General features: G+C 38.6%; 1 protein-coding gene across 1 annotated transcript in view; it reads right to left on the bottom strand.

Moving 5' to 3' along the window:
- BMP5 (bone morphogenetic protein 5) overlaps window positions 1–24,591 on the bottom strand; it is a 113,810-nt gene that overhangs the window by 33,382 nt on the left and 55,837 nt on the right. Inside the window, exon 3 of the mRNA XM_079781460.1 lies at window positions 8,649–8,797. Coding sequence (XP_079637586.1) covers window positions 8,649–8,797 — 149 coding nt within the window. The remainder of the gene's footprint in view (window positions 1–8,648; window positions 8,798–24,591) is intronic.

Genomic DNA, 24,591 nt, shown 5'->3' with positions numbered 1-24,591 from the left:
CAGCACTGTCTATAAACTCTGCTGCCAACTCAAAGTTTAAGAACATCTACACTAATAAAAGAGAAACATGCAAATTGACCATCACTCTACTACACCCACCAGCCAATCAGAGAAAGTATGCAAACTAACCCAACTAAGATGGCAGACCCCATGGAGCTGGAGCAAGCAGGAGGCTTGGGTTGCCCCCGGCGATGGAGTAAGCCAAGATTCCCGCCTGCCCTGGCCAGCCCTGGCCTCTGCTCAAGGCTACAAAGTTTCAATTATAGAAGATAAATACATCCCAACAAAGATGGCAGCCGCTATGGAGCTGGAGCCAGCCAGAGGCTTGGGTTGCCCCCGGCGATGGAGGAAGCCAAGCTTCCCGCCCACCCTAGCCTCCACTCAAGGCTACAAAGTTTCAATTATAGAAGATAAATAAATCCCAAATACCTGCTTCCAGCCAGCCCTGGCCTATGCTTGGGTCACCGGGGGGCGTGGCCAGCCTGCAAACCACCACAGGCCCCTCGCCCAGGCCACCCCACACCCCAAGGGAACCCCCACCCTGATCCGGGACACCCTTCAGGGCAAACCAGCCGGCCCCCACCCGTGCACCAGGCCTCTATCCTATATAATAAAAGAGTAATATGCAAATTGACTGTCACTCCAACACACAAGATGGCTGCCCCCATGTGGTCAAAGATGGTTGCCCCTATGTGGACACAAGATGGCCACCACAAGATGGCCTCGAGGGGAGGGCAGTTGCAGGGGCACCAGGCCTACAAGGGAGGGTAGTTGTGGGTGACCAGGCTGGCAGGGGAGGGCAGTTGGGGGTGACCAGGCTGGCAGGGGAGGGCAGTTAGGGGTAACCAGGCCAGCAGGGGAGGGCAGTTAGGGGCAATTCAGCTGGCAGGGGAGGGCAGTTAGGGGCAAACAGGCTGGCAGGGGAGCAGTAAGGCATTAATCAGGCTGGCGGGGGAGTGGTTAGGGGATGATCAGGCTGGCAGGCAGAAGTGGTTAGAGGCAATCAGGAAGGCAGGCAGGCGAGCAGTTAGGAGAGGGACTGGGATCGGGCCTAAATAGGCAGTCGGACATCCCTTGAGGGGTCCCAGATTGGAGAGGGTGCAGGCTGGGCTGAGGGACACCCTCTCCCGTGCACGAATTTCGTGCACCAGGCCTCTACTATGTTAATAATCTTACTTTTCTTTGGTGGACTATCATTTGTGAATTTATCTAAAACTTCCTTAAAACATCTGTAGAACCTCCACTCCACAGTAATATAATTGATCCTAAATTAAAGAAGTGCCACCAAGAATAAATAAAAAAGCCTCTGTGAACTACTCTCTAAATAAGTGAGCATGAAGACCTGCATTCCTGTCTTATTATATTCCAGACCCTATCATCTAATACAGCCTCACACTGTCCTTATAAGATAATTACTGTAGCACTCATTTTATTGGTGCTGTAGCTAAATAGGAAGTATTTTGAATGAGTCAATATTTGAATCTAGCTTTCTTAATGATTTCTTCTTAGAATTATATTTCCAGACTGGCGCTATCTATTCTATTTACTATACTTCTTATTTAAATTAGGTACCAAAAATTCTAAGTTACCTGTAACAATCTAACCTTATAATAGACAAATATGCAAATTGACCGCACCTTCGCTACGCCCAAGCCACGCCCACCAACCACGCCCACCAGGAAACCGTTGCAGGGACGTTGGGGTGTGGCAGAGCCCAAGGCCGGGAAAGCCTCAGGCGGAGGCTTTCCCAGCCTTGGGCACCAGCGGGGAGCCTGCACGGATCGAAGAAAACCACTGGGGGTCGGCTCCTGCGATCCCTAGCAGGGACGCTGGGTGCTGCCGAGCCCAAGGCCATCGCCCAGGGCCAAGCCCCGACCCTGAAAGAAGGCAGAAGGCAGTGGCCACAGCCAAGGCCTGGGTCCCCGGTGCTGGCAGAAAACTGGTGCAGGCAGCCAGGTGAATGAAGGTCTATTGCACGAATCTTCGTGCAAACGGGCTACTAGTGTAATATAATTGATCAAATATAATGGAATTTATATTGGACAGTTATGTCTTTGATATATTTTTTTTCTTGATTTGGCTACAAAATTTAGTAAAACTTTGATATTTCTAACTTTAAATCTTCATTTTTACCTTGATAGGTTTGGAAAGTATGCCACAACTTTGTTTGAAGAAAAATGGATTTTAGAGTCTTATTTTAAAAAAGAACTTTATAATGTTTCTTGGACATTAAACAATACCTTTACAAAACAATATTTCGATGACTTGAATACAAATTAATCAGAAACATACGGATTGAATTTTCCTTGACGTATAAATGGGTTTGAATAGAGAGAAAAATAGTCATTGGCAAAATTCATTCTGAATATTGCCAAACCTAAAATGTCTCAAAGCATAGGGTTTTAAAAAGACATGCTAATGATCTCAAAAAATACTATATGTTTTTCCATCTCTAAATTATTCTATGAACTCAAATTATTCTATGAAAAATAATTAATTTACTTAGAAGGTTTACACTATACAAAACATCAAACAATGGAAAATTATAGTGTTTAGGGTATAAACCCCACTTGAACGCTAGATTATACTGGTGTTTAATAAGCCCTCTATGCATATATGTATAAATTATAATAATTATAGATTTAATAACCATTTTAACAAAGTCCTAATAAGTCATATACTTTAGGGAATTGAAAATCTAACAATAAATGATAAGACAGACCTAAGCCTACTTATTTGTTAGTAAAAGAGCATACATATTCTATCATGGAGGTTTATTAATCACTATGAGAGAGTTCTTGAGCACTTGGAAACTGATTTTGCACAATTGCATACAACTACTTATCTGGAAGCTCTATATTTGTTCATTAAAAAGCAGCATTTTGTTTACTTGTTTACTTGCACCTTTGTTTGCTTTATTTTGCTGAAACAAGCCTATGAAACTCAGAGAATCATCTATTCTGCATGAAAAACAAAACAAAACATCAATAGAATATTTTTAAACTCTCATGCCAAATCCATGGCAGTTCAGTTGTCAGATTTCTAAAAAGAATATTTCACAGATTGACGCATTTTCCACAGGTCCTCTGAGAAATCACAATGCTACTTTTAATTTCAACAGCCTTTTGATTTCCAAAATATATTTAGGCCTCTGCAATTTTTTCTTTGGAGGAGCAGGATAAACAAAATTTAATAATATTCATCACTGACTTTCTCCTCACCTTATGACTGAAACTATTTTAACTACTGCACTGTGGTTTGTGGTACAAAATTCTTCTCCTGTGTTATACCAAACTGGTTTGGTTAATAATCACCCAAAATTTACAGTTTCGGATGTCCTTTTAAGAGTAACATGTTCAGTGTCAGGTGTCTAAAAGAGCCTTTTAAATCACAAATTCATTCAATGATCATTCAAGGCATGTTTTTAATACCTACAACCTGCATTGTACCAAGCACCAAGGGTGTGATTGTGAACAAGAAATACACATCCCATGACCTCATGAAACTGATATTCATTCCAACATGTAATCACGATGGTGTTGCTGTGATTGATTAAAGCAGCAAGTCTAGTTCTTTTATGAAGTGTGAGCTAGCTACAAAATATATTATACATGTTACATTTCATGTTCCTTCCATGATTTGTCTCCAAATCACTTTCCTAATAGCATCTGCAATCATATTTACACATGAAAGTTGTTCTAGCCAACTCTGGACTATTGACTTTTCCCAGACCATACCATGCCATTTTCCCAGTCCATGTATTTACTCACATTGTTTCTTAATTCAGGAATGAATTCTCTCCTCCGGGTCTCACCACTACTCCATATACATCCACAACTCCTTTTCACCTCAGCTCCATTCCTTGCAATCTTACCCAGCTGACCTAGTTTAAAAGTCATCTGAACCATGGTCCTTTTGTCTGTGTCCCATTTGGACTCAACCATCTCTTTTCTGTTTCTTATAGCGTCTTGATTATATTACTATTTTTAGCATTTATGGTATCTTATTCTTTCTAAGATTAACTACAAATGTCTGTCTCCCAAGTTATATTGTCCTTTAGCATTTTATCTTACATGTATAAACACAATAATTTTATGTTGAACAAATAAATAAATGAATAATAGTCAATGAGTGAATTTGAAAGCATACCTTTCTGAGTATCATTCTTTTATAACTTCTAGTTATGTTGGCTAAGAAATAAACATATTTAGAATCCATTATTGCAAATAAAAGATGGTCTGTCTGCTCTTTTCGAAGCAATATCCTAATATCATGTTGAGAACATCAACAGTAGTAATGAATGGAGCAGTAATAAGTGGGAGCATCTGGTAATCCATATTTATAGAGAAATGTCAGTTGTATATTCTCCATGAGGTTGCAGTTAATAAAATTAAGGTACTGGGAGGGTCACTTGCATTCCTAGGGCTATATATGCTCTATCTCTGGTTAAAATCTGTTTTAAGGATTGCTTAAATGAGAAAAGACAGACTGCCTAGCACATTTAGCCATTTTAATATTTTCACATTAGACAATATTAGAGAGACAAAGAATACCAACAAAATGCTGTATATATCAAACCTTAATTTTAAATAAAGAATTTGGAAACCTTTGAAAAAAGTGAAGTGCTTAAAAAAAAACATAAACAATACAACAGTAATTTAAAGTAAATTTACCCTTAAAATATAAGAAAAATAAATTAAGGGAAGAGGGGAAACTCAAAATGCAATGTAGTTCTGGCAGAGAAAAAGATACATTGAAAGCATATAGAAACTAAATTATATGGATAGTAAAGGAAAGAGAACCAATATAACAGGAGTGAAAATACAAAAGAGAAATTTCAGAATTTTCAAGGGGGTGGGGGAGGGGGTTGAAAGGAAACAGGCTGATCATATTTATATTTCACAGATCTCTTGAGTTGTTTAGTTAGACATTTCAAGCATAACCCCAAGGAAAAGACTGGGAGAAGCACACATCACTAATTTAATTTTTTTGTTTGGGCCAATACCAGGGAAGAAACGACTGGCTCACTCCCACACTGCCCATTTCCAAGTCACATTTTTGACCATAAAGGTACAGAAGTTTAACACTGTAAGAATTTTTGGAAGATTATATAAATATGTGCTTTTCTCAGTCCACATTTATAATGCTTGAATACTGAGAATCCGTAACACTAATCCCAAAGCCATAATTGAAAAATAACCTATAATTCAAAATATTTAAATTGTTTATAAAAATCAGCATTATAATTAAAATCTATGGAACGTATGGGTAGGGGGGTCTGAAACTTGTCTATAACACTTGCAGCAAAAATATTCTCTTTCTCAATCAAGATCTGAGGCACATGAAACCTTCACTATACTAACTCCAGACTATACTTAATTTATGGCAGTCCACCTCATTCCATACACAAAACCTTGGAATGACAACATTGGTTATACTATTCTCCTTGGACTGTGAATTTACCTATAGGTAAAACAATGCCATGTAAAGTCCTGTGGCTTACAGTAATAGACTCCCTTGCAAGAGACCCAAGAGAGACACATCTTATGCTTAACTGTAGTTCAGTAAACAAAGCAAGGAGAAATGAGTGAGAGATTTTACAAGTCATGTTTCTATTGCCTGATCCTGCGAAAAACTAAAAGCAGTAAAACTTAATAAGGCATGTTCTCTAATTATCATCCCTTTGAAAACTACCCTCCCGAGGGCTGACCCTAATATTTTCAGGGTGTGGGGCAAGAACACAATGTAGGCCCACATGGTAGACTTCTAAATATTTAAAAATGACTAATCAAGCTAAAATATCATTACATAAATTATGTTTTTTCCCTGCTACCATGACAAATACAATTTTAAATAAGTTCAGATTTGAATATAAAATTTTTTTCCGACCCTTTGAGTGATCAGAGGCCAACAACGCTGTGACTAAATTAGACTTGGCTCCCCTGACCTTTGGATCAAATGTGCCCAGCCCCCTCTCACCACAGTCTGTAAATTCTTTTCTATTCGTCTGAAATGACTACCCTTTCACAACTTCTTTTCCTAATCACATCTTCCTAATCTTTAAGGTTGTAGCTTGATTTCTCTTGCTGTTCAATACTCAAGTCCATCAGACTCTTCTTAGTGTGTAGTGACATACATTCATCAAAACTCTTATGTAGTTACTACCTCATGCCTCACCAAGCCTCATGAAGCCATCTCTGCATTATCTCAACATTTCATCTCTATCATCTAGTCAAGCAACTAGCACAAAGTTGCTCAATGAAAGCTTGTGAGCATAAGAATAACTTCTGGGGTGTTTTAAAAATGAAGATTTCCTACCAGCCCCTCCCATTAGTGATTCTGGAGCTATTGTCTTTGACTAAATATTATAATACGTTAAGACCTAACTCAATATTATTTTCTGTTTTTTGTGTGTGACTCTTTTGTTCCATCCCCAGTCTCTCTTCCCCTTTGCATAATCCTATCTAATAAAAGAGTAATATGCACCCACAAGTCATGCCCACCAGCCAATCAGGAGCAAGTATGCAAATTAACCCAAGATGGCTGCAGCCATGGAGCAAGCAGGAGGCTTGGGTTTACCCAGCAATTGAGGAAGCCAAGCTTACTGCACACCCTGGCCGGCCCTGGACTCCACTCAAGGCTACAAAGTTTCAATTATAGAAGATAAATAAATCCCAACAAAAATGGCTGTGGCACGGAGCGAGCAGGAGGCTTGGATTGGCCCCGGCGATGGAGGAAGCCAAGCTTCCTGGCTTGCCTTGGCCTCCACACAAGGCTACAAAGTTTCAATTATAGAAGATAAATAAATCCAAAAAAAAAAAAATGGCTGTGGCCACAGAGCAAGCAGGAGGCTTGGGTTTCCCCAGCGATGGAGGAAGCCAAGCTTTCTGCCCACCCTGGCCAGCCCTGGCCTTCCGCTCAAGGCTACAAAGTTTCAATTATAGAAGATAAATTAATCCCAGATACCAGGGTCTCCACTTGGGTTGCTGGGGACGTGGCCAGCCTGCAAACTACCACAGGCCCCTTGCCCAGGCCACCCCACACCCCAAGGGAACCCCCACCCTGATCTAGGTCACCCTTCAGGGCAAACCAGCTGGCCCCCACCCATGCACAGGCCTTTATCCTACCTAATAAAAGAGTAATATGCAAATTGACCATCACTCCAACACATAAGATGCCTGCCCCCATGTGGACACAAGATGGCCAGCAGGGGAGGGCAGTTGGGAGGGACCAGGCCTGCAAGGGAGGGCAGTTGGGGGCAATCAAGCCTGCAGGGGAGAGCATTTAGGGGTGACCAGGCCGGCTGAGGAGGGAAGTTGGAGGCAACCGGGCCTGCAGGGAAGGGCAGTTGGGGGGGACCCAGGCCTGCAGGGGAGGGCAGTTAGGGGCAATCAGGCTGGCAGGGGAGTGGTTAGGGGTGATCAGGCTGGCAGGCAGAAGCAGTTAGGGGCAATCAGGAAGGCAGGCAGGCGAGCAGTTGGAAGCCAGCAGTCCTGGATTGTGAGCGGGATGTCCAATTGCCCATTTAGGATTGGGCCTAAAGGGGCAGTAGGACATCCCTTGAGGGGTCCCAGATTGGAGAGGGTGCAGGCTGGGCTGAGGGACACCCCCCACCCCCCCCCAACCCCCGTGCACGAATTTCATGCCCCGGGCCTCTAGTTAGTAATACTTCTTGTGGAGAGCAGCTACAGCATTTGGACAGGTTCAAGCCTGGGACTAATGAGAGGACACTATCCTCTCATGGCAAAGCCACGTGTAAGTCCCAGCACAATTATAGACAAGGGCTGTAGTTGTAAGCTTGACCTTATGGTCTGAACCTGTGGTCCCACGTGGCTGAGTGATGTGGGCTTGATAGAGTTCAGGTGCATGTAATTGAGTAGATTCAAAACCTGTGAGAACATCTTGACCATGCCCTTACTTTGCCTCATGTAATCTGGCTATAAAATAAAGACTCAGCTTGCTGGCCATGGCACTGTCTCTCCATCAGAAAGCAGCGTCCCACCTAGACCCAGCTTTATTCTCTTGTCTGTCTTTTCTAAATCCTCTGCCGCCCCCTCTCAGGTTCACTCATGGCCTTGCCGGCTCGGCACATATGAAGCCCAATGTGGGGCTGAGTATGGGAACCTGGGGCCGGCTTAGCACAGTTCTTTTGTTTGCTTACTTGGCACCTTTTCAAATATATATTTTTTGTTATTTTTAGTCAGGTTTTGAAGTACAATTTACAAATGGTAATACTCGGTCTGACTTAATGTATAGTTCTATTCATGTTTACAAATTATATAGCTTTGTATCCACCACCATATCAAGACATAGATCCATAGCACCTTGTATACAGTTTCTTTTGGTCTTATTATATTACATTATTTCTGCTTGTGTACACATTTTCAACACAAGATTAAAAACTCCTTGAGAGCAGGAACAGTACCTACTTCTTTACCTCTCCACCCCCACCACAGAGCTTGACAATAAATGCATGTTGAGTAAATGTACTCATAAATGGATTAACTAATTACTATACTGCACTATCCTATGGAATACACTACCTTGCACATCATAAGTATAAAGAACATATTGGTTAAATTGAACAAAAAGCTATAATGTGTCAAAACAAGCAACACAAAAAAAAATACATGAAATTCAGTGCTTACCATCTCCTGTTTCTGCACAGAGTTGTAAGCCCAAATTGTTCTGTGGATTAATCACCCAATGATTGCTGGTCACAGTGATATCAAAGACAAGCCAACCCACATCTAAAGCCTGGGCCTTTCTTGTGTCTAACAAAAACAGATCTGCATCCCTGAGGAGAAAAAGAACAACAATTAAAAAAAAAAGTTATAGGTTGGAACGAAGACCATCATTTCCTATACTTAAGTGAAAACATTACCAAAGCACTTTTTAAAATAACAGGAGTTAATTAAAGAACAAGGGAAACAAGCAACTCAAGTGATGAGTAATAAGATACAGAACCTTTTTTATTGCTAGACTCCTAACCCAAACCTGGAGCAGATTAGTAATATCTGAAAGTAATTTTCATTTTCCTGCTCTACACTGGCCTTTACAAACTGACTTAGTGAGCTTGATTTGGTCCCTGATAACCAGTCCCCAAAACTGCTATCTGTAAGTAGCTCTCACTGGCAAGTTCACAGGCAAGGATTAAACCGAGTAGAGACAGAAGTGAAAGGAGCTCCGCTGGTTTGGATGAATGTGGATTCCTAAAGGAATCGAGCACAGAGATAGTTTTCCATTTGTTTCTATTTTCATTATAAGTTTTTCCATTTTGTTATACATATTTTTTTATTTTTATTTCATTTTCCATTTTATATAAATTATTTTATGGATATCCAAGGTCTAAGAGCAGGTCAGAGAATGCACTATTCAATTAAGGGGTAAATTCCATGGATTGAGCAAAAAGTCTACCCTGAGTTTTTTTAATATCTTCAGCGTACGTAAGTCCCATGAGGACAGTAACAGCTATAAATATGAACTTGTATATTTTAGAAAAATCTCCACAATGTTGCTTTTATTAGCATTTACCAATCTTAACTTTAGCATTAAATTTACAAATGTATGAATATTTGTTTAATTATGATGAATTATTTTATTTATTCTTTTCTTACTATAGGCAGCCTCTGAGCTAAATGTCACATATTTCTGACATTTAATCTTTACAGAAGCTCTGTTGTATTGATGAAATTGAGGCTCAGATAGGTTAATGGTAAAACATTGGAGCTCCTTTAAAGCAAAATAGAAATAATTCCATTATGCATTTTATGACCTTTTATACTGTGATGAATCTGTAAAAGAGCTTATTATTTATGTGAGGTAAATCAGAACTATGGCATAATAAGCTATGTTAAATACTGTTTACTGAATTAGCAATCTATGTGCATCATAAAAGTCATTTCAAAGATGACTTACAATATGTAAAAAGAAAATTTTGAATAAAATCAAATCGTGCACATGGTAATTCTTTAGATAAAATGCTCTATAGTTAAAAATGAACCATTTTAACAGAAGTGAAGAATCTCAGTCAATATTTTAGAAGCTACATCTTCATTTCTTTATTTCAACTTGATTTACACCATTCTCCCATTAACCTGGAGAATATACTATGGAACTTCCATTCTGCTTCACAATTTTATTTTTTTAATATATTTTTATTGATTTCAGAGAGGAAGTGAGAGGGAGAGACAGATAGAAACATCAATGATGACAGAGAATCATTGATTGGCTGCCTCCTGCATGCCCCACACTGGGGATCAAGCCTGCAACCCGGGCATGTGCCCCGACCAGGAATCGAACCGGTGACCTCTTGGTTCCTGGGTCGATGCTCAACGGCTGAGCCACACCTGGCTGGGCCTCCTTCTCAATTTTAATCGTAGTGTTTATCAAAGGAGGGTTGCAGACACTTTTTTTATATCCCAAATGTGACTCCGTTGAAGGTACCACAGACACAGGACAAGCATGTACCACAAAACAATGAAAAGTTTCAAACTGTTCCCCACTTGAATTTTAAGAACCATGATAGAATGTCAAATTCTCCCTTTTCCTCCTAACTTAAAAACCCACCAAATAAACAAGCTCTAAGAAGAGCTTATCTTTATAATTTTGAGATATTTAGTAAATATCTTAGAATATTAACTTAATCACAATAAATTAATAACAAAAGTTTTAAATAAAAGAAGGAGTCATCCTATATCTTGGGAAATATCAAAGGGCTACCTGTGTCAAGTCTGCTTTCATTTGAAACATGGTAATAATGTTCTAATAAATCCTGCAAAGCTTATAACAACATTCCTTGGCATGATATAAATAAACCCTTATAAAAACAAAGGGGTAAATTTTCACAACAGTTTCAACTAGTTAAAAATATCATTAGATAATTATTAAGGTGGTGTTTTCTATTAATTTTAAATTGTTCTACTTTTCTAGAAAAAGTAATCCCCAAACTATCTATGTTCAAGTCTCAATACTATCAAGCATGTGTATGAGGAAAATAGTTCCAGTTTTAATAGCTATATCTAGAAAAAACACCAACCAAAGAATTCAAGCAAGCCCTAAATATCTGAATTTCAGTGATGCAAATCCAAATTCATTGGAAGGTAAATCTAAGTAAATAGTATGCTTTAAAAAATTCATATATTTGTAGTTCACCTCTGGGAGGTTATAAAGGTTCGACTGCTTTCATAAGCTTCATGGTTTCCTATTCTTGACCAAAGCTACTTTATTTTTTACTTTTTTAAAATTTTAGTTTGACCACATGTATTCTTTAATTTCTCCTCTCTTATATAAGAAGCCCTTCTAAATTACCTACAGACAAGAGAATATGCTTTGGGAGAATCAAGTCTATTATTAATAAGCACAATGTTAATAATTCTACAACTTTCACACAGCATCTTAAAAATAAATCTCACAAGCTTTTTCTTTTGAAGTATAAAATTACTCCACTAAGGAATAGCACTCATCTCACTGGAAACAGTAGACCATACTAGATTCCTATGAACAATATAAAGTAAACTTGTTCAAGTTGCCCATCTTACCAGTTTTACCTGTTTTTAAAGAGAGGGAAGGGTTTTTAATGAAGGGATTAAGAAGTACAAATTGGTTGTTACAGAATAGTCATGGGGATGTAAAGTATAGCATAGGACTATAATCAATAATATTCCAATAACTATCTCATCAGATGGATGTGAGATTTATCAAGATGATCACTTAGTTATGTAATGTCTAATCACTGCAGTATACATCTGAAACTAATATAATAATGTATGCCAACTGTATGCCAACAGCAATTGAAAATAAAAATGACAAAAGACAAAACTAATAATAATTTAAAAATAATATTAGGGCAGAAAGAAAAAGAAAATATATTAATATATTTAAAAATAATGCAGTAGAAAGTATATATATATATATATATATATATATATATATATATATACAAAAATATATTCATTTATAGCAGAAATAAATCCATAATATAATTTCTTTATATTTTGTGCAATCATAAGAATGAAACTAAAATTAAAGTCTGTATTCTAGCCAATAAAAAGTCCATTTTCATGGATGTAAATAAGCAAATATTTCATTAGTTTCCTAAGGCTGCATTAACAAAGTACCACGGGTTGGTTGGCTTAAGCAACAGAAATTTATTGTCTCAGTTCTGGAGGATAGAAGTCCAAAGTCAAGATGTTGGCATGGTTGGTTGGTTGGATGACCATGAGGGAATGATTTATTCCAGGCCTCTCTCCTTGTCTTATAGTCGTGGTCTTCTCCCTGTTTCTTCCTATCATCTACCCTCTACATGTGTGTCTGTGTGCAAATTTTCCCCTTGTCTAAGGGAAACAAGTTAGTTCTTCAAACTTTAATACCATCACCACATGCAAAAGCAGCAGCCTTACATAAACTGTTTAACTGGGTCTCACAATTGCAGAGTCAAGTCACTGTAGTAAATCCCTTATTCCTTTTCATTCATAATGGCTCTATTTTTCTCATCAAACACTAATTGACAAGCTCCCTGGTATGAGTTGTAGTGTGTCCTCCCAAAAGATATGTGGAAGTCCTAATTCTTGTAAATGTGCTCTTATTTGGAAATAGGGTCTTTACAGTTATAATCAAGTTAAAACCAGGTCATTAGGGTGGGTTCTAATCCAATATGGCTACTGTCCTTATAAGAAGGAACAGATCCCTGGCCGGTTCACTCAGTGGTTAGAGCAGGGCCCTTGGACCAAAGGGTACTTGCCTCAGTTGCAGTAAAGGGCATGTACCTCAGTTGCAGGCAACCAATCAATGTGTTTCTCTAACATCGATGTTTCTCTCTCTCACTCTCTCTCTCTCTCTCTCTCTCTCTCTGTCCCTCCCTCCCTCCCTCTCCACTCTCTAAAAAAAAAAAATCAATGGGAAAAAAAATCCTTGTGTGAAGATTAGAGAAAAAAGAAGCAGAAAAGACACAAAGATAAAAACACACAGTGGAGACAGCCATATGGAAATAGTCAGAGATGAAAATTATGTTGACACAAGCCAAGGAACTTCTATGGCTACCAGAAAGTGGAAGAAGCAAAAAAGGATTCTTGCTTATAGGTTTTGGAGGGAGGATGGCCCTACAAACACCTTAATTTGGGACTTCAAGCCTCCGGACGCTGAGCTTGGCTAAAACATGAAGAAGCAAAATACTGTGGAATTTGGGGCCATGGGAGAAAACAGAAATAAGTAAAGGGATTTTTAGTTAATGCAAGAAATATGAGGATATTTACTTAAATTCATATTTATAAAATAAAATATTTTGCATTATTTTAACACAAGAAGAAATGTGCATGGACAACACTGGATATACCAAAATAAGTATCTGCTTTGTCATCTCTCTATTACACTGTCCTTGTATTTCACATGTAAAAGTTCTTTATAGATTAAATCACTTCTTGTCATATGTATCACTTCTTGGCAAGGGAATTAGATAAACTAACATGCATTGGAAGGATAGAAATTCGTTTTATCAAGGGTACTGTATCACAGACTTGGGGCAAATATATTATCTTGCTTATTTCTAAACTAAAGGCCCGGTGCATGAATTCATGCACAGGTGGGGTTCCTCTGCCTGGCTGGTGATCAGGGCCGATCAGGGCCATCTCACCCAGTCCCAATCAGGCTGGTGGCCAGGGAAGGACTGCAGGAGCGCTCCAGAGTGTATCTGGTCCTGTCTCACCCAGTCTCGATCCGCCGGACCCCAGCAGCAAGCTAACCTACTGGTCAGAGCATCTGCCCGCTGGTGGTCAGTGAACGTCATAGCGACCGGTCGGTCGACCACTCGCTCGGACACTTAGCATTTAGGCTTTTATATATATAGATATAATTCACAAACATTTCTCATTGGTGTCTTATTGTTATGCAGAAGATATAAGACTCATGGATCCTTTAAGAGCTTCATTTAAGTTTATCTTTATAAAGCAAAGAATCACAGAGTAGGAGTTGGTATCTGTTTAATTTTAACAATGACTTGCTATACTTAGGCTTTGCTTGATTGTAGAAAGAAATAAGTTACTTTTATGAGTTTCTGTTTCTTCTTCTTTTAAATGAATATTAAAATAATATTGAGAAGGCAAGGTGGAGGCAGTGACCTTAGGCTCCAAGGTGATGGCCCCCAGCTGGCCCACTTGAGGGCAAGCACTCCATGGAGCACTGTGGCTGGCACAAGCTGGTGGTCAAGAATCTGTGCCCAGTGAAGGGCCCGTAGGCTTTACCCTCAAGTTCAAGAGGGAGCAGGCTGGGGAGTGGCCAGCTGGCCTCAGACTTAAACGCCACAAATGTGTTTTGGTAAGAAAATTGCAATTATAGTAATTTATATAACATGTTTATGTTGGTATCCTCTTCTACCATAGACTTATGACAGGTAGATGATGATGATGATTAGCTGGCTGAGGGGGAGGGGGAGGGCACCCCACCTGGAGTACAGCCTGGTGGCAGAGGCAGACGCTGAGCCACATTGAAGAAGAACAAAGCAGTCAGGGCAGCCCACCCAAGGACAAGACCTAAGGCGACATCATGACCACCTAGAAGAGCAGACGCTCATGACACTGTTCAAAACGCCATTACAGAAAAACAAAAACAAAAAAACACCCACAAGAATGGCCAGTGAAGTGGACCACAAAGCCCCCTCTCCTTGCCTGCCCAGCCTGCTGCCTCCCAGCCTGGGTGGGCTACTCTCTCAGGTGTCAGAGCAGCAGATATTCAGCTGTTTAAGTTGTCTGTAGTTAAGAAATAAAACCTTTCAGGTTGCTAATCATCATCATCATCTACCTGTCATAAGTCTATGGTAGAAGAGGATACCAACATAAACATGCTATATAAATTACTATAACTGCAATTTTCTTACCAAAACACATTTGTGGCATTTAAGTCTGTATGTAAGTTGTATGTATTATGCTTAATGCAAAATTAGGGCCAGAAATGACATATGCACCCAGACAGTGTGGCTCAGAAGTTGAGTATTGATCCATGAATCAAGAGGTCACTGGTTTGATTCCTGGTCAGGGTACATGCCCAGGTTGTAGGCTTGATCCCCAACAGGGGACATGAGGAGGCAGCCTATCGATGTTTCTATCTCTATATCCTTCTCCCTTTCTCTCTCTCTAAAAATCAATTAAACAAAACAGAAGAAATGATTATGCAATAATTATTGCTAAAAGTCATTAATAACCCATAGTTATAAATTTTGGATATAAGAATTCATTTATTTCCTTTAACTTCAGTAACATTTATTGATACATATGACATAATAAAACTTTGTCTCTGCTCAGCAGTGTGGCTCAATGGTTGAGCATCAACCTATGAACCAGGAGGTCATGGTTTGATTCCCAGCCAGGGTACAAGCCCAGGTTGGGGGCTGGATTCCCAGTCGGGAGCATGCTGGAGTCAGGCACTAAATGGTTCTCTTTCATCATTGATGTTTCTATCTCTCTCTCTCTCATCCTTCCTCTCTAAAATCAATCAATTAATCAATCAATTTATATATATATATATATATATATATATATATATATATATAAAACAACAATAAAACTTTGTCTCTAAATTCAATAGAAGAAAATTTTAATTTGAAAACTTATCAAAAAGCAGTCAAATTATTTATATAATAAATAATAAAAGATAAAAAGAAATATTCTTCAGATTGTTATAGATTTCAATTATATCTACACTACATATGTTTGTATACACAAACATAAATATATATGTGTGTGTATATATATATATATATATATGGAGAGAGAAAGAAAACAGTTCACCATGAGTAAAACCATTATGTAAACCCAGCCAAGAAGAACTTTGAGAAATTGTGTGGAAGATACATGGATACATTTTAGAGGAAAAGGTGTACTCTTCCATTTACATTAGAAATGAGCCTTTCATTCCACAGTGACATCGCCATTATTTCCCAAATTTCTATTATAACTCTTTCACCTCCTTCCATCTCCTTTTGCCTTCTAAGAGCTTATTAAGTCTAGTAAAAATGTACTGATGGCCACCCAAGGAGAAACCATCCATCTTTCTCTGCGTCTTTGACATAAATACCACCACACCATTTAAGGAACTTGATCAGAGCTCTCTCTCAAAACACATTAACAAGGGAATACAAATTAATAAAGGATATTCTCTGGAGTTTATAATGTCAAAAGTTGCTCTCTTGAGCCACTTTGCTTAAAAGTGTAGGAATCAGCAAAAATGTCTCCAGACATTGCTAAATGTCTTGTGGGGGCCAAGTCACCCCAGTTGAGAACCACTGAAATGGAGCATGATCCCAGCACAATGAAGAAATGCAAGCTGTGCTTGTGTGCTGTCCTGTACACTTAGAGCGAACGTCATGGACCATCTGAGTGTCCTGCTCCGCCGCACTGCTCTCCAGAGCCCATGGAATTTTGCTGAGTAGAAATTGTCAATGTACGTTCTGAAGTATGTCCACAGAAGAATCACAAATCTTAGAGCAGCAGGAGGGGGGGAGATGATGTAAATATGAAGCTGACTGTGAACTGGAATGATGACAGCTTAACTAAATATATCCAAGTAGTAAGGGTGGCTAATGACATCGAGCAAGCTAGCTTAAAATGTTTTTACAATGGAGTACAGACATTTATATTCATAGCAGAGCATTAGGAAAAGGTTGAGTTATGCATAGCAGATTTTCATTGGGGAATATATAAATACATATATTTGTGAAAAAATTAATTCAAGTAAAGCACTTAGCACAGTGCCAGACACATGGTGAGTGCCCGTTAAATGGATAAGTGCTGGCTGCTATACTTGGTAGTAGTATTACAGGCATTGATCATTTTATTTGCATTACTTAATTTTTTTATACATTTAAAGATTTTAACACTTAGGAATATTTCTTCTAGGATACAACTCTCTCTCTCTCTTTCTCTCTCCCTGCAGTTCTTACTCATCTCAAAAGACCCAACTCAAGAGTGAACTCCTCTCAGTGGCTACCCCTAAGTCCCTGACCCCCCCCCCCCCAAAGGAGAATTAATTTCCCCTTCATTTGTGTTTCCACAACACTTAGTGCATACTTACATCATAGTGCTTAGCACTTTGTATTATAGTTATTAAAGTCTGTGTGCAGCAGGCCCACCACAGCCCCAGCCCTCGGGCTATGAGCTTTTGAGATCTTATTTACTAGGCCTTATGCCCCTGTGCTTGCCACATGGTAGGCATTCAGCAAGGCATGCCGAACTCAGCTGAATTATCTGGAAAATTCAATCATGTGGAAACTTCATTTCCCAATAATGCCAGATATATGAGGTGTGACTGAAGAGCAATGCCTTCTATATAGAATTTGGGGCTGTCAGCCTTTATGAAAAGATTAAATAAGTGAAATGATGCAAAGTGTGTTAACTTTTGACCAAGAAAAATAAAGATTTGGATAAATATCAGAACACTCCTTTAAATTGCACACATTTAAATATGAGTAAGGATAAATGGGGGAGGTGGGAGATGGTAAAATAAAATATATAATTTTAACAGTATTAAGCCTCACTGAGATAAATAAGTGTGAAAAGAGATGACGTTATGGTTTTTTTTTTTTTATTTGATTACATAACACTGTCAAAGAATTCATGGTTAATAGATCCATGTCTTAACTATAAAATATACATAAAAACATCAGTTTAAATTACTGCAAGGATTCAAAATACACACACACACACACACACACACACACACACACACACACACACATATGGATTGTCAAGCATACTGCATTAAAGAGTACAGTCTGCACTGACCTTTCAATTGTTTCTGATTTTAATACAACACACTAAATAGATAAGACCCACAAGATTGAAGACAGATGTTTTAACAGGTGACCCTAGCTTTAAAAATGGCCAGAGGTACTAGTTTTCTCTTCTTACCTCCAATTCTTTTTTTTTTTTTTTCTCAATCCTCACCCAAGGAGTGAGGATATTTTTCCATTGATTTTTAGAGAGAGTGGAAGGGATGGGGGAAGGCGAGACAGAGACACACAGAGAGAGAAACATCAACGTGAAACACATTGACTGGCTGTCTCCTGCTCCAGCCCCAACCCAAGCAGGGCACTGAACCTGCAACCAAGCTACATGTCCTTAACCTGGAATCCAACCTGTGACCCTTAGGTCCATGGGCCCACTGAGTCAAACTGGCCATGGCTATTTTACTTCTGTATTTAAGAAATATATGAAACCACAGATAATCCATACTACACAAATAATAATAACAATCAGATTTTAAAATTACTTTTACAAATTAAAATTCTTTCGGTTTTGCCCAGCTGGAATGGCTTCATTAGTTGAGCATCATCCTGTGCACCAAAAGGAAGGATTAAAAAATAAAACTTTTCCGTTTTAACTGTGATCACATGATATAAAAATGAAGTATTTTTCATCTATTTCTCCTCATGTTCAGCAAATTGAAGTCAAGGTTCCCAATTGGTAGAAATGTTTTTCCATAGAATAAAGGAAGGAAAAACAGTATTTCTTTATCCTCATTTTCTGTGGGGGAAAAATGCCTTTCATAGCTTAATGAAAAACCAACAGCAATTTATTTTTAAATCCTGATGTTTGTTTTATTTTGTTTTTATTTTTAAGCCTCTCTTCCTGGGAATGTTCATTTGTAAAGTAATGTGTGGTATAAAGTTGTTCCATTATATCTTCTCTCTACTATAATTATGCATATTTCCGATTATAAAAATAATGTTCATTGTAAAAATTTAGAAAGTACAGAAAAGGGGGGGGGAATAAATTTTTAAATTACCCACAAACCTGCAACGAGCACTTGATTTTTCCTTACAATCTGTTTTCTACATTAATTTATTTAAAATTAATATAATAATGTATATAATTAGGTTTCCTGCTTTTGGTCACCTAACATTACAGTCTGAGCATTTTCCAAGATTACTAAATATTTTTATTTTATTTATTTTTAAAATATATTTTTATTGATTTCAGAGAGAAGGAAGAGGGAGAGAGAGAGACAGAAACATCAATGATGACAGAGAATCATTGATCGGCTGCTTCCTGCATGCCCCACACTGGGGATCAAGACTACAACCCAGGCATGTGCCCTTGACTAGAATCGAACCCGGGACTCTTCAGCCCACAGGCCGACACTATCCATTGAGCCAAACCAGCTAGGGCAAGATTACAAAATATTTTTTAAACATAAGTTCTACTTGCTTTATAAAGTATAGCATTTCTATTTTCTAGGAAATTGAGTGTAACTTTTTCCTCTTTTGTTTAAAATGTGTTCTCAAGTTATGCAATTATAAACAGTAACATTGGGATAAACATTTATTTAGACATGAATCTTTGTTCCACCTTTCTACATCTCTGATACTTATGTAAAATAAATTATAAATAAACAATCTCCAATCCTCATACCTTGTCAACTGAATTTTATAAAAGAATTCAACTACTATCTAAAACATGTTTTCAGTGAAACAAGTTCACAGATAGCTCCAATCGTATTGCTGTTAAGTTGGGTGATGTTAATTTCATTACTAGACATAAAAACAGCAATTCCTTCTATATGAATCAAACATCACATAATTTGTAATTAAGTAAATGTAACTAGCATCATTTTGCTTACTACATTGTTACAAAAAAGTAGGCGTCGGCAAATGTTAATTACTGTTATCCTATGTAATAAAGAGCTAATATGCTAATTAGACTGAACAGCAGAACAACTGTCTGGACGACCTTCCAGACAAAGCCGGGGCTGCGAGGGCTGGCCTAGGCAGTGAGGGGCTGTGAGGGCCGAGCCCCTTGCACGAATTTCGTGCATCGGGCCTCTAGTTATAATAATAATCACCACCTACTTATGGTTACCCTACGCATGCAAATCTTTAAACACTAGTGAAATAAATACTCCTATTAAACTATATGAATATATATTTACCAATGTACTTACTAAGTATGAACTATGATCTTTGCACATTAGTCCTGCCCACAGATTGGCAATATCATTTATTGTTATGAAATACTTATTTTTGCTTTTATTTTTTTCAGATGTATAAACTGAGACTCCAAGATGTACAGTAATTTTCCCATGTGTGAATTCCAAAGTCTGTTCTCTTATTGCTGTATATTACCATTTTCTATGGTGACATTGGAATCCTATGAAGAAACCTGAAATATTCTGAGGTGTTTGTGCTGTTTCTATATTTTCTGTCCCTTAAACATTTTTATTGGGAAGAAAAAACAAAGTGCAAAAAGTGAATTCTAGATCTATAGACATGATTGTATTTTCTTACACTATAAGGTTAATGAAACCCTGGCAATGATTGAGTGATTATGTGAAAGACAAGGAAAGCAGACATTCTCTCACCTGATCAATGGTATGTAAATTTGAAATGTTGGGTATGTATATGTGAGTTTGTATGTTTCAGAGATTGAAGAGGATAATTTGGCGGGGGAGGGAGCCATACACATTAGCAAAAACAAATACCACAGAAGACAATGGGTATAGTATAATCCTACATGTTCAGCCACAATACTTAACAGCAAATGTTTAAAAATGTGAACTTGGTAGACTAGAATTAATAACAAATTGAATTTTTCAAAATAATATTCTGCACATTGGAAAGAATCTATGCCTCCTAGAATTTGGAATGGCAAAGCAAGAGAACACCAGATAAAGATATACATGTACTTTAGAAATCATTTTTTTAAAATTTTAGAAAAAATATCAGTAAAATCTTAGATCTTAGAGTAGATTTAAACATGCTAAAATATGTGAGTACATTTCTATGAGATATGATCTGTATATTGCATTGTATATACACTTGAGACCCATATGATCTTACTAACCAATTTTATCCCAATAAATTTAATTTAAATTTTCTTTAAAAAAAATATGTGAAGACTTAGCCAAATTATACCCACAATACTAAAAAAGCATATTGAGCCCTAGCTGGTTTGGCTCCGAGGATAGAATGTTGGCCCATGGACTGAAGGGTCCTGGGTTCGATTATAGACAAGGACACATACCTCAGTTGCGGGATCCCTGGCCTCCTATCGGGGCTCATGCAGGAGGCAACCAGTTCCTGTGCCTCTCTTACACTGATGTTTCTCTCTCCCTGCCTCTCCCTCCCTTCCACTTTCTCTCAAAATCAATGGGAATGTATCCTCAGGTGAGGATGAACCAAAACCAAAATAAAACAAGCAAACAAAAGCATGTCGATGTAGTTGTAGAAAATGAGAATAGTATTTTTATTGGTATAATTGGGAAATACCAAAGTTTCAAGATACACAGTTGTCCCATTTTTAAGGGAAACTTAACTTCCCAAAACTATAAAGTCTGATAAGCTAAGCATCAATACCCATAAATATTCCAAAATGTATTATTGATGAAAATCTGCATGGATTCATTCAGAAATCTATAAATAACTGTGAATAGATTCTTCTATTAGTCCTTATTTTCATCATTATTGTCATGTCTTAAATTATACAGTTCACATACTTAGAAAAGCTCAAAGGGGTAGCTAGTTCAATGGATAATATTAAAAAATATCCTGAAAAGATAGAACAATGGACCTAAATAAAAGTGAGGACCTTTAATTGTGATCAATGTAAAAGCCTATATATAGATTTAAAAGGTCAGTAAATATAATCCAGAGTAGATAGACACCTGACATACCAATAGTTCTTATAAAAATCCAATAACACTTTGTATGTTAACCATGTACAAATTCAACATGCATCCTATTTAATAATGAGGGAATATGCTAATTGACCCTCACGCCGCCGCAAAGATGGTGGCACCCACAGCCAATAAGGAGGGTGTATGCTAATTGACTGCCCCGCCCTCAAAGATGGTGGCGCCCACAGCCAATAAAGCAGGAATATGCTAATTGACTGCCCCACCCTCAACAATGGCAGTGCCCACAGCCAATAAGGAGGGAATATGCTAATTGACTGCCCCATCCTCAAAGATGGCAGTGCCCACTGCCAATAGGAGGGAATATGCTAATTGACTGCCCCACCCTCAAAGATGGCGGCACCCACAGCCACAAGATGGCGGTGCCCAGTCCCCTCAGCCCTGCCAGGGTGGCAGGCGTATGGCAAGGCTGGGCCCGCCCCCAGGCAAGCTGGCCGCTCCGTGCGCCTGCCTCCAGAGTCCCCCAGCCACCGAGGGTCAGCCCGAGTTGCAGGCAAGCCTCGGATGGTGGCTGCCCAGCCACCCAGGGCTGCCCGAGGATCAGGTACCAGGGCCGGCCAAGGCTTGCGCTGCCAGCAGTGGCAGCAGCAGAGGTGTGATGGGGCATTGCCTTCCCCTGATTGCTGGGTCGCCTCCCATCCCTGAGGGCTCCTGGACTGTGAGAGGGGGCAGGCCGGGCTAAGGGACCACCCCCTCCAGTGCATGAATTTTCATGCACCGGGCCTCTAGTAAAAATATAATGTGGATGACCAAAACTAAAGATAATTCAAGCATTTTAGAATAATGTTAATGGAAGTACTATTCCAGTCATGGGTAATAGTTATTTCAAAACTTTAAATAATACCAAATAAATATATAGTGCTGGAGATAAATAAATAAATAAATAAAAACAAAATTACCTAGGACACTATCTCTTTTTTAGGAGCTCACAGTCCAAGTGGGGAAATAGACAAAGAAATATATTTGGAGTATTGTTTTCAACTCTTGTCACTTTATTTTGAAAAATGCCATCATTATTTAGTATTAAAAATAATGTATTATAATATGCCAGGTCCTGTCTCTGAGATAACCAAATTAGTATCCTCATTTTATAAATGGAACCACTAGATTGAGATTTAAAAAAACAACGACAAACAAACAGAAAAACAGCAACAAAAACCTCACAGAACAATATCTAGAAAGTGTTAAAACAGATAAAGGAGCATAGCACTTTCTGCCTTGGAATTACTGCTCTTAAAATAAATTGAATATGATCAGCATTTGTTATTATTTTTGCATAATATATTTTTCACATTTTTTTATTAAAGTGTACCCTGCTGAATCAATGTTTCATAGGATATTAAGTATCTCACACCCAAAGAAAAAGATTCTGTAGCCAAATAATTTTGAGCAAGACTAGGTTTTTTTATTATAAAGCCTTTCCAAGACTTTAAAATTCTGATGTGCATTGTGATTCTCATAGAGGATGGTCTAACAGATTTTTCAAATGCATTTGAATTCAGATTCTTTATTTTTATTCACTGAGTATTGTGAGGGGCTAGTGTTCCATGGAACAGCCATTGGGAAACTCTGGCACTCCAGAAGACCAAGAAAAATCTCAATGTCAGGAATTGGAAATCCTATATAATAAAAGTCTAATATGCTAAGTGTCCAACTATTCCTCCAATCATTCGACCAGTCACTATGATGCGGACTGACCACCAGGAGGCAGACACTCCGACCAGTAGGTTAGCTTGCTGCTGGGGTCCAGCCAATTGGAACTGAGCAAGTTGGGCCTAACACACCCTGGAGCCCTCCTGCAGTCCCTCCCCAGCCCCGATCATGCACCGGTGAGGTCCCTCGTCCTGGCCTGCACCCTCCAGTGATATCGGAGAGCCAGTTTTGGCCTGATCCCCACAGGCCAGGCCGAGGGACCCACCTGTGCACAAATCCATGCACCAGGCTTCTAGTCTATACTAATAAAAGGATAATATGCTCATTAGACCAAACATCTTCCGGACGACCTTCTGGACGTCCTTTCAGACAAAGCCATGGTGGCAGGGCTGAGGCAGAGGCAGTTAAGGGTGATCAGGCTGGCAGAGGAGAGCAGTTAGGGGGATCAGGCTGGCAGGGGAGAGCAGTTAGGGGGATCAGGCCAGCAGGCAGGTGAGTGGTTAGGAGCCAGCGGTCCCAGATTGTGAGAGGGATATCCAACTGTCAGACATCCCCTTAGGGGTCCTGGATTAGAGAGGGTGCAGGTCGGGCTGAGGGACACACACCTCCCCATGCACAAATTTCATGCACTGGGCCTTAAAGGAGATGTGATACCTGTCTTTAAATCTTTTTCTTATTTTTAAAAGTACATAGTATTTCACCAAAGGGAAGATCTAGATCTAATGAATAGAAGCTACCAGAAATGGATTTCACCTCAATATAACATTTCAATAAGTTAAAAGAAAATGTAAAAGCTGTCCAACAAAGGTGGCAAATCACCTGTAAAAGGTGTTACCTAAGCAATTTTATCATTGTGTGAAAGGTTTGAGAACTCTGCTAAGCTCCCTGTTTTACTCTTTTTATCTGATGGTTCATTTGCAGTAATTATCAACTGAGATTTCCATACATTTAGTATTTCAGATTGTCTATTCACATTTTTGTACCATTTTGAATTAAACATTTTAGCAACAGAAGACATAGGTAAACTGTCAGACCTATTGTAAATATGATGTCTTACATCAAAATGCAAATAATGTTATATAGATTTTCCAATCTTTGTTACTCAATCTGGGAAGGTTATATATTTTGAAGAATTTGTCTATTTCTTCTAGGTTATTAAATATAGTGGCATATAGTCTTTCATAGTATTCTTGTATGATCCTTTGTATTTCTGTGGTGTCTGTCATAACTTCTCTGCTTTTATTTTGATTTTGTTTGTTT

This window comes from Cnephaeus nilssonii (assembly GCF_951640355.1).
Source record: "Cnephaeus nilssonii genome assembly, chromosome: 9".
NCBI lineage: Eukaryota > Metazoa > Chordata > Mammalia > Chiroptera > Vespertilionidae > Cnephaeus > Cnephaeus nilssonii.
The sequence above is the reverse complement of the archived record's forward strand: the minus strand, read 5'-3'. Positions and strand labels throughout refer to the sequence as shown.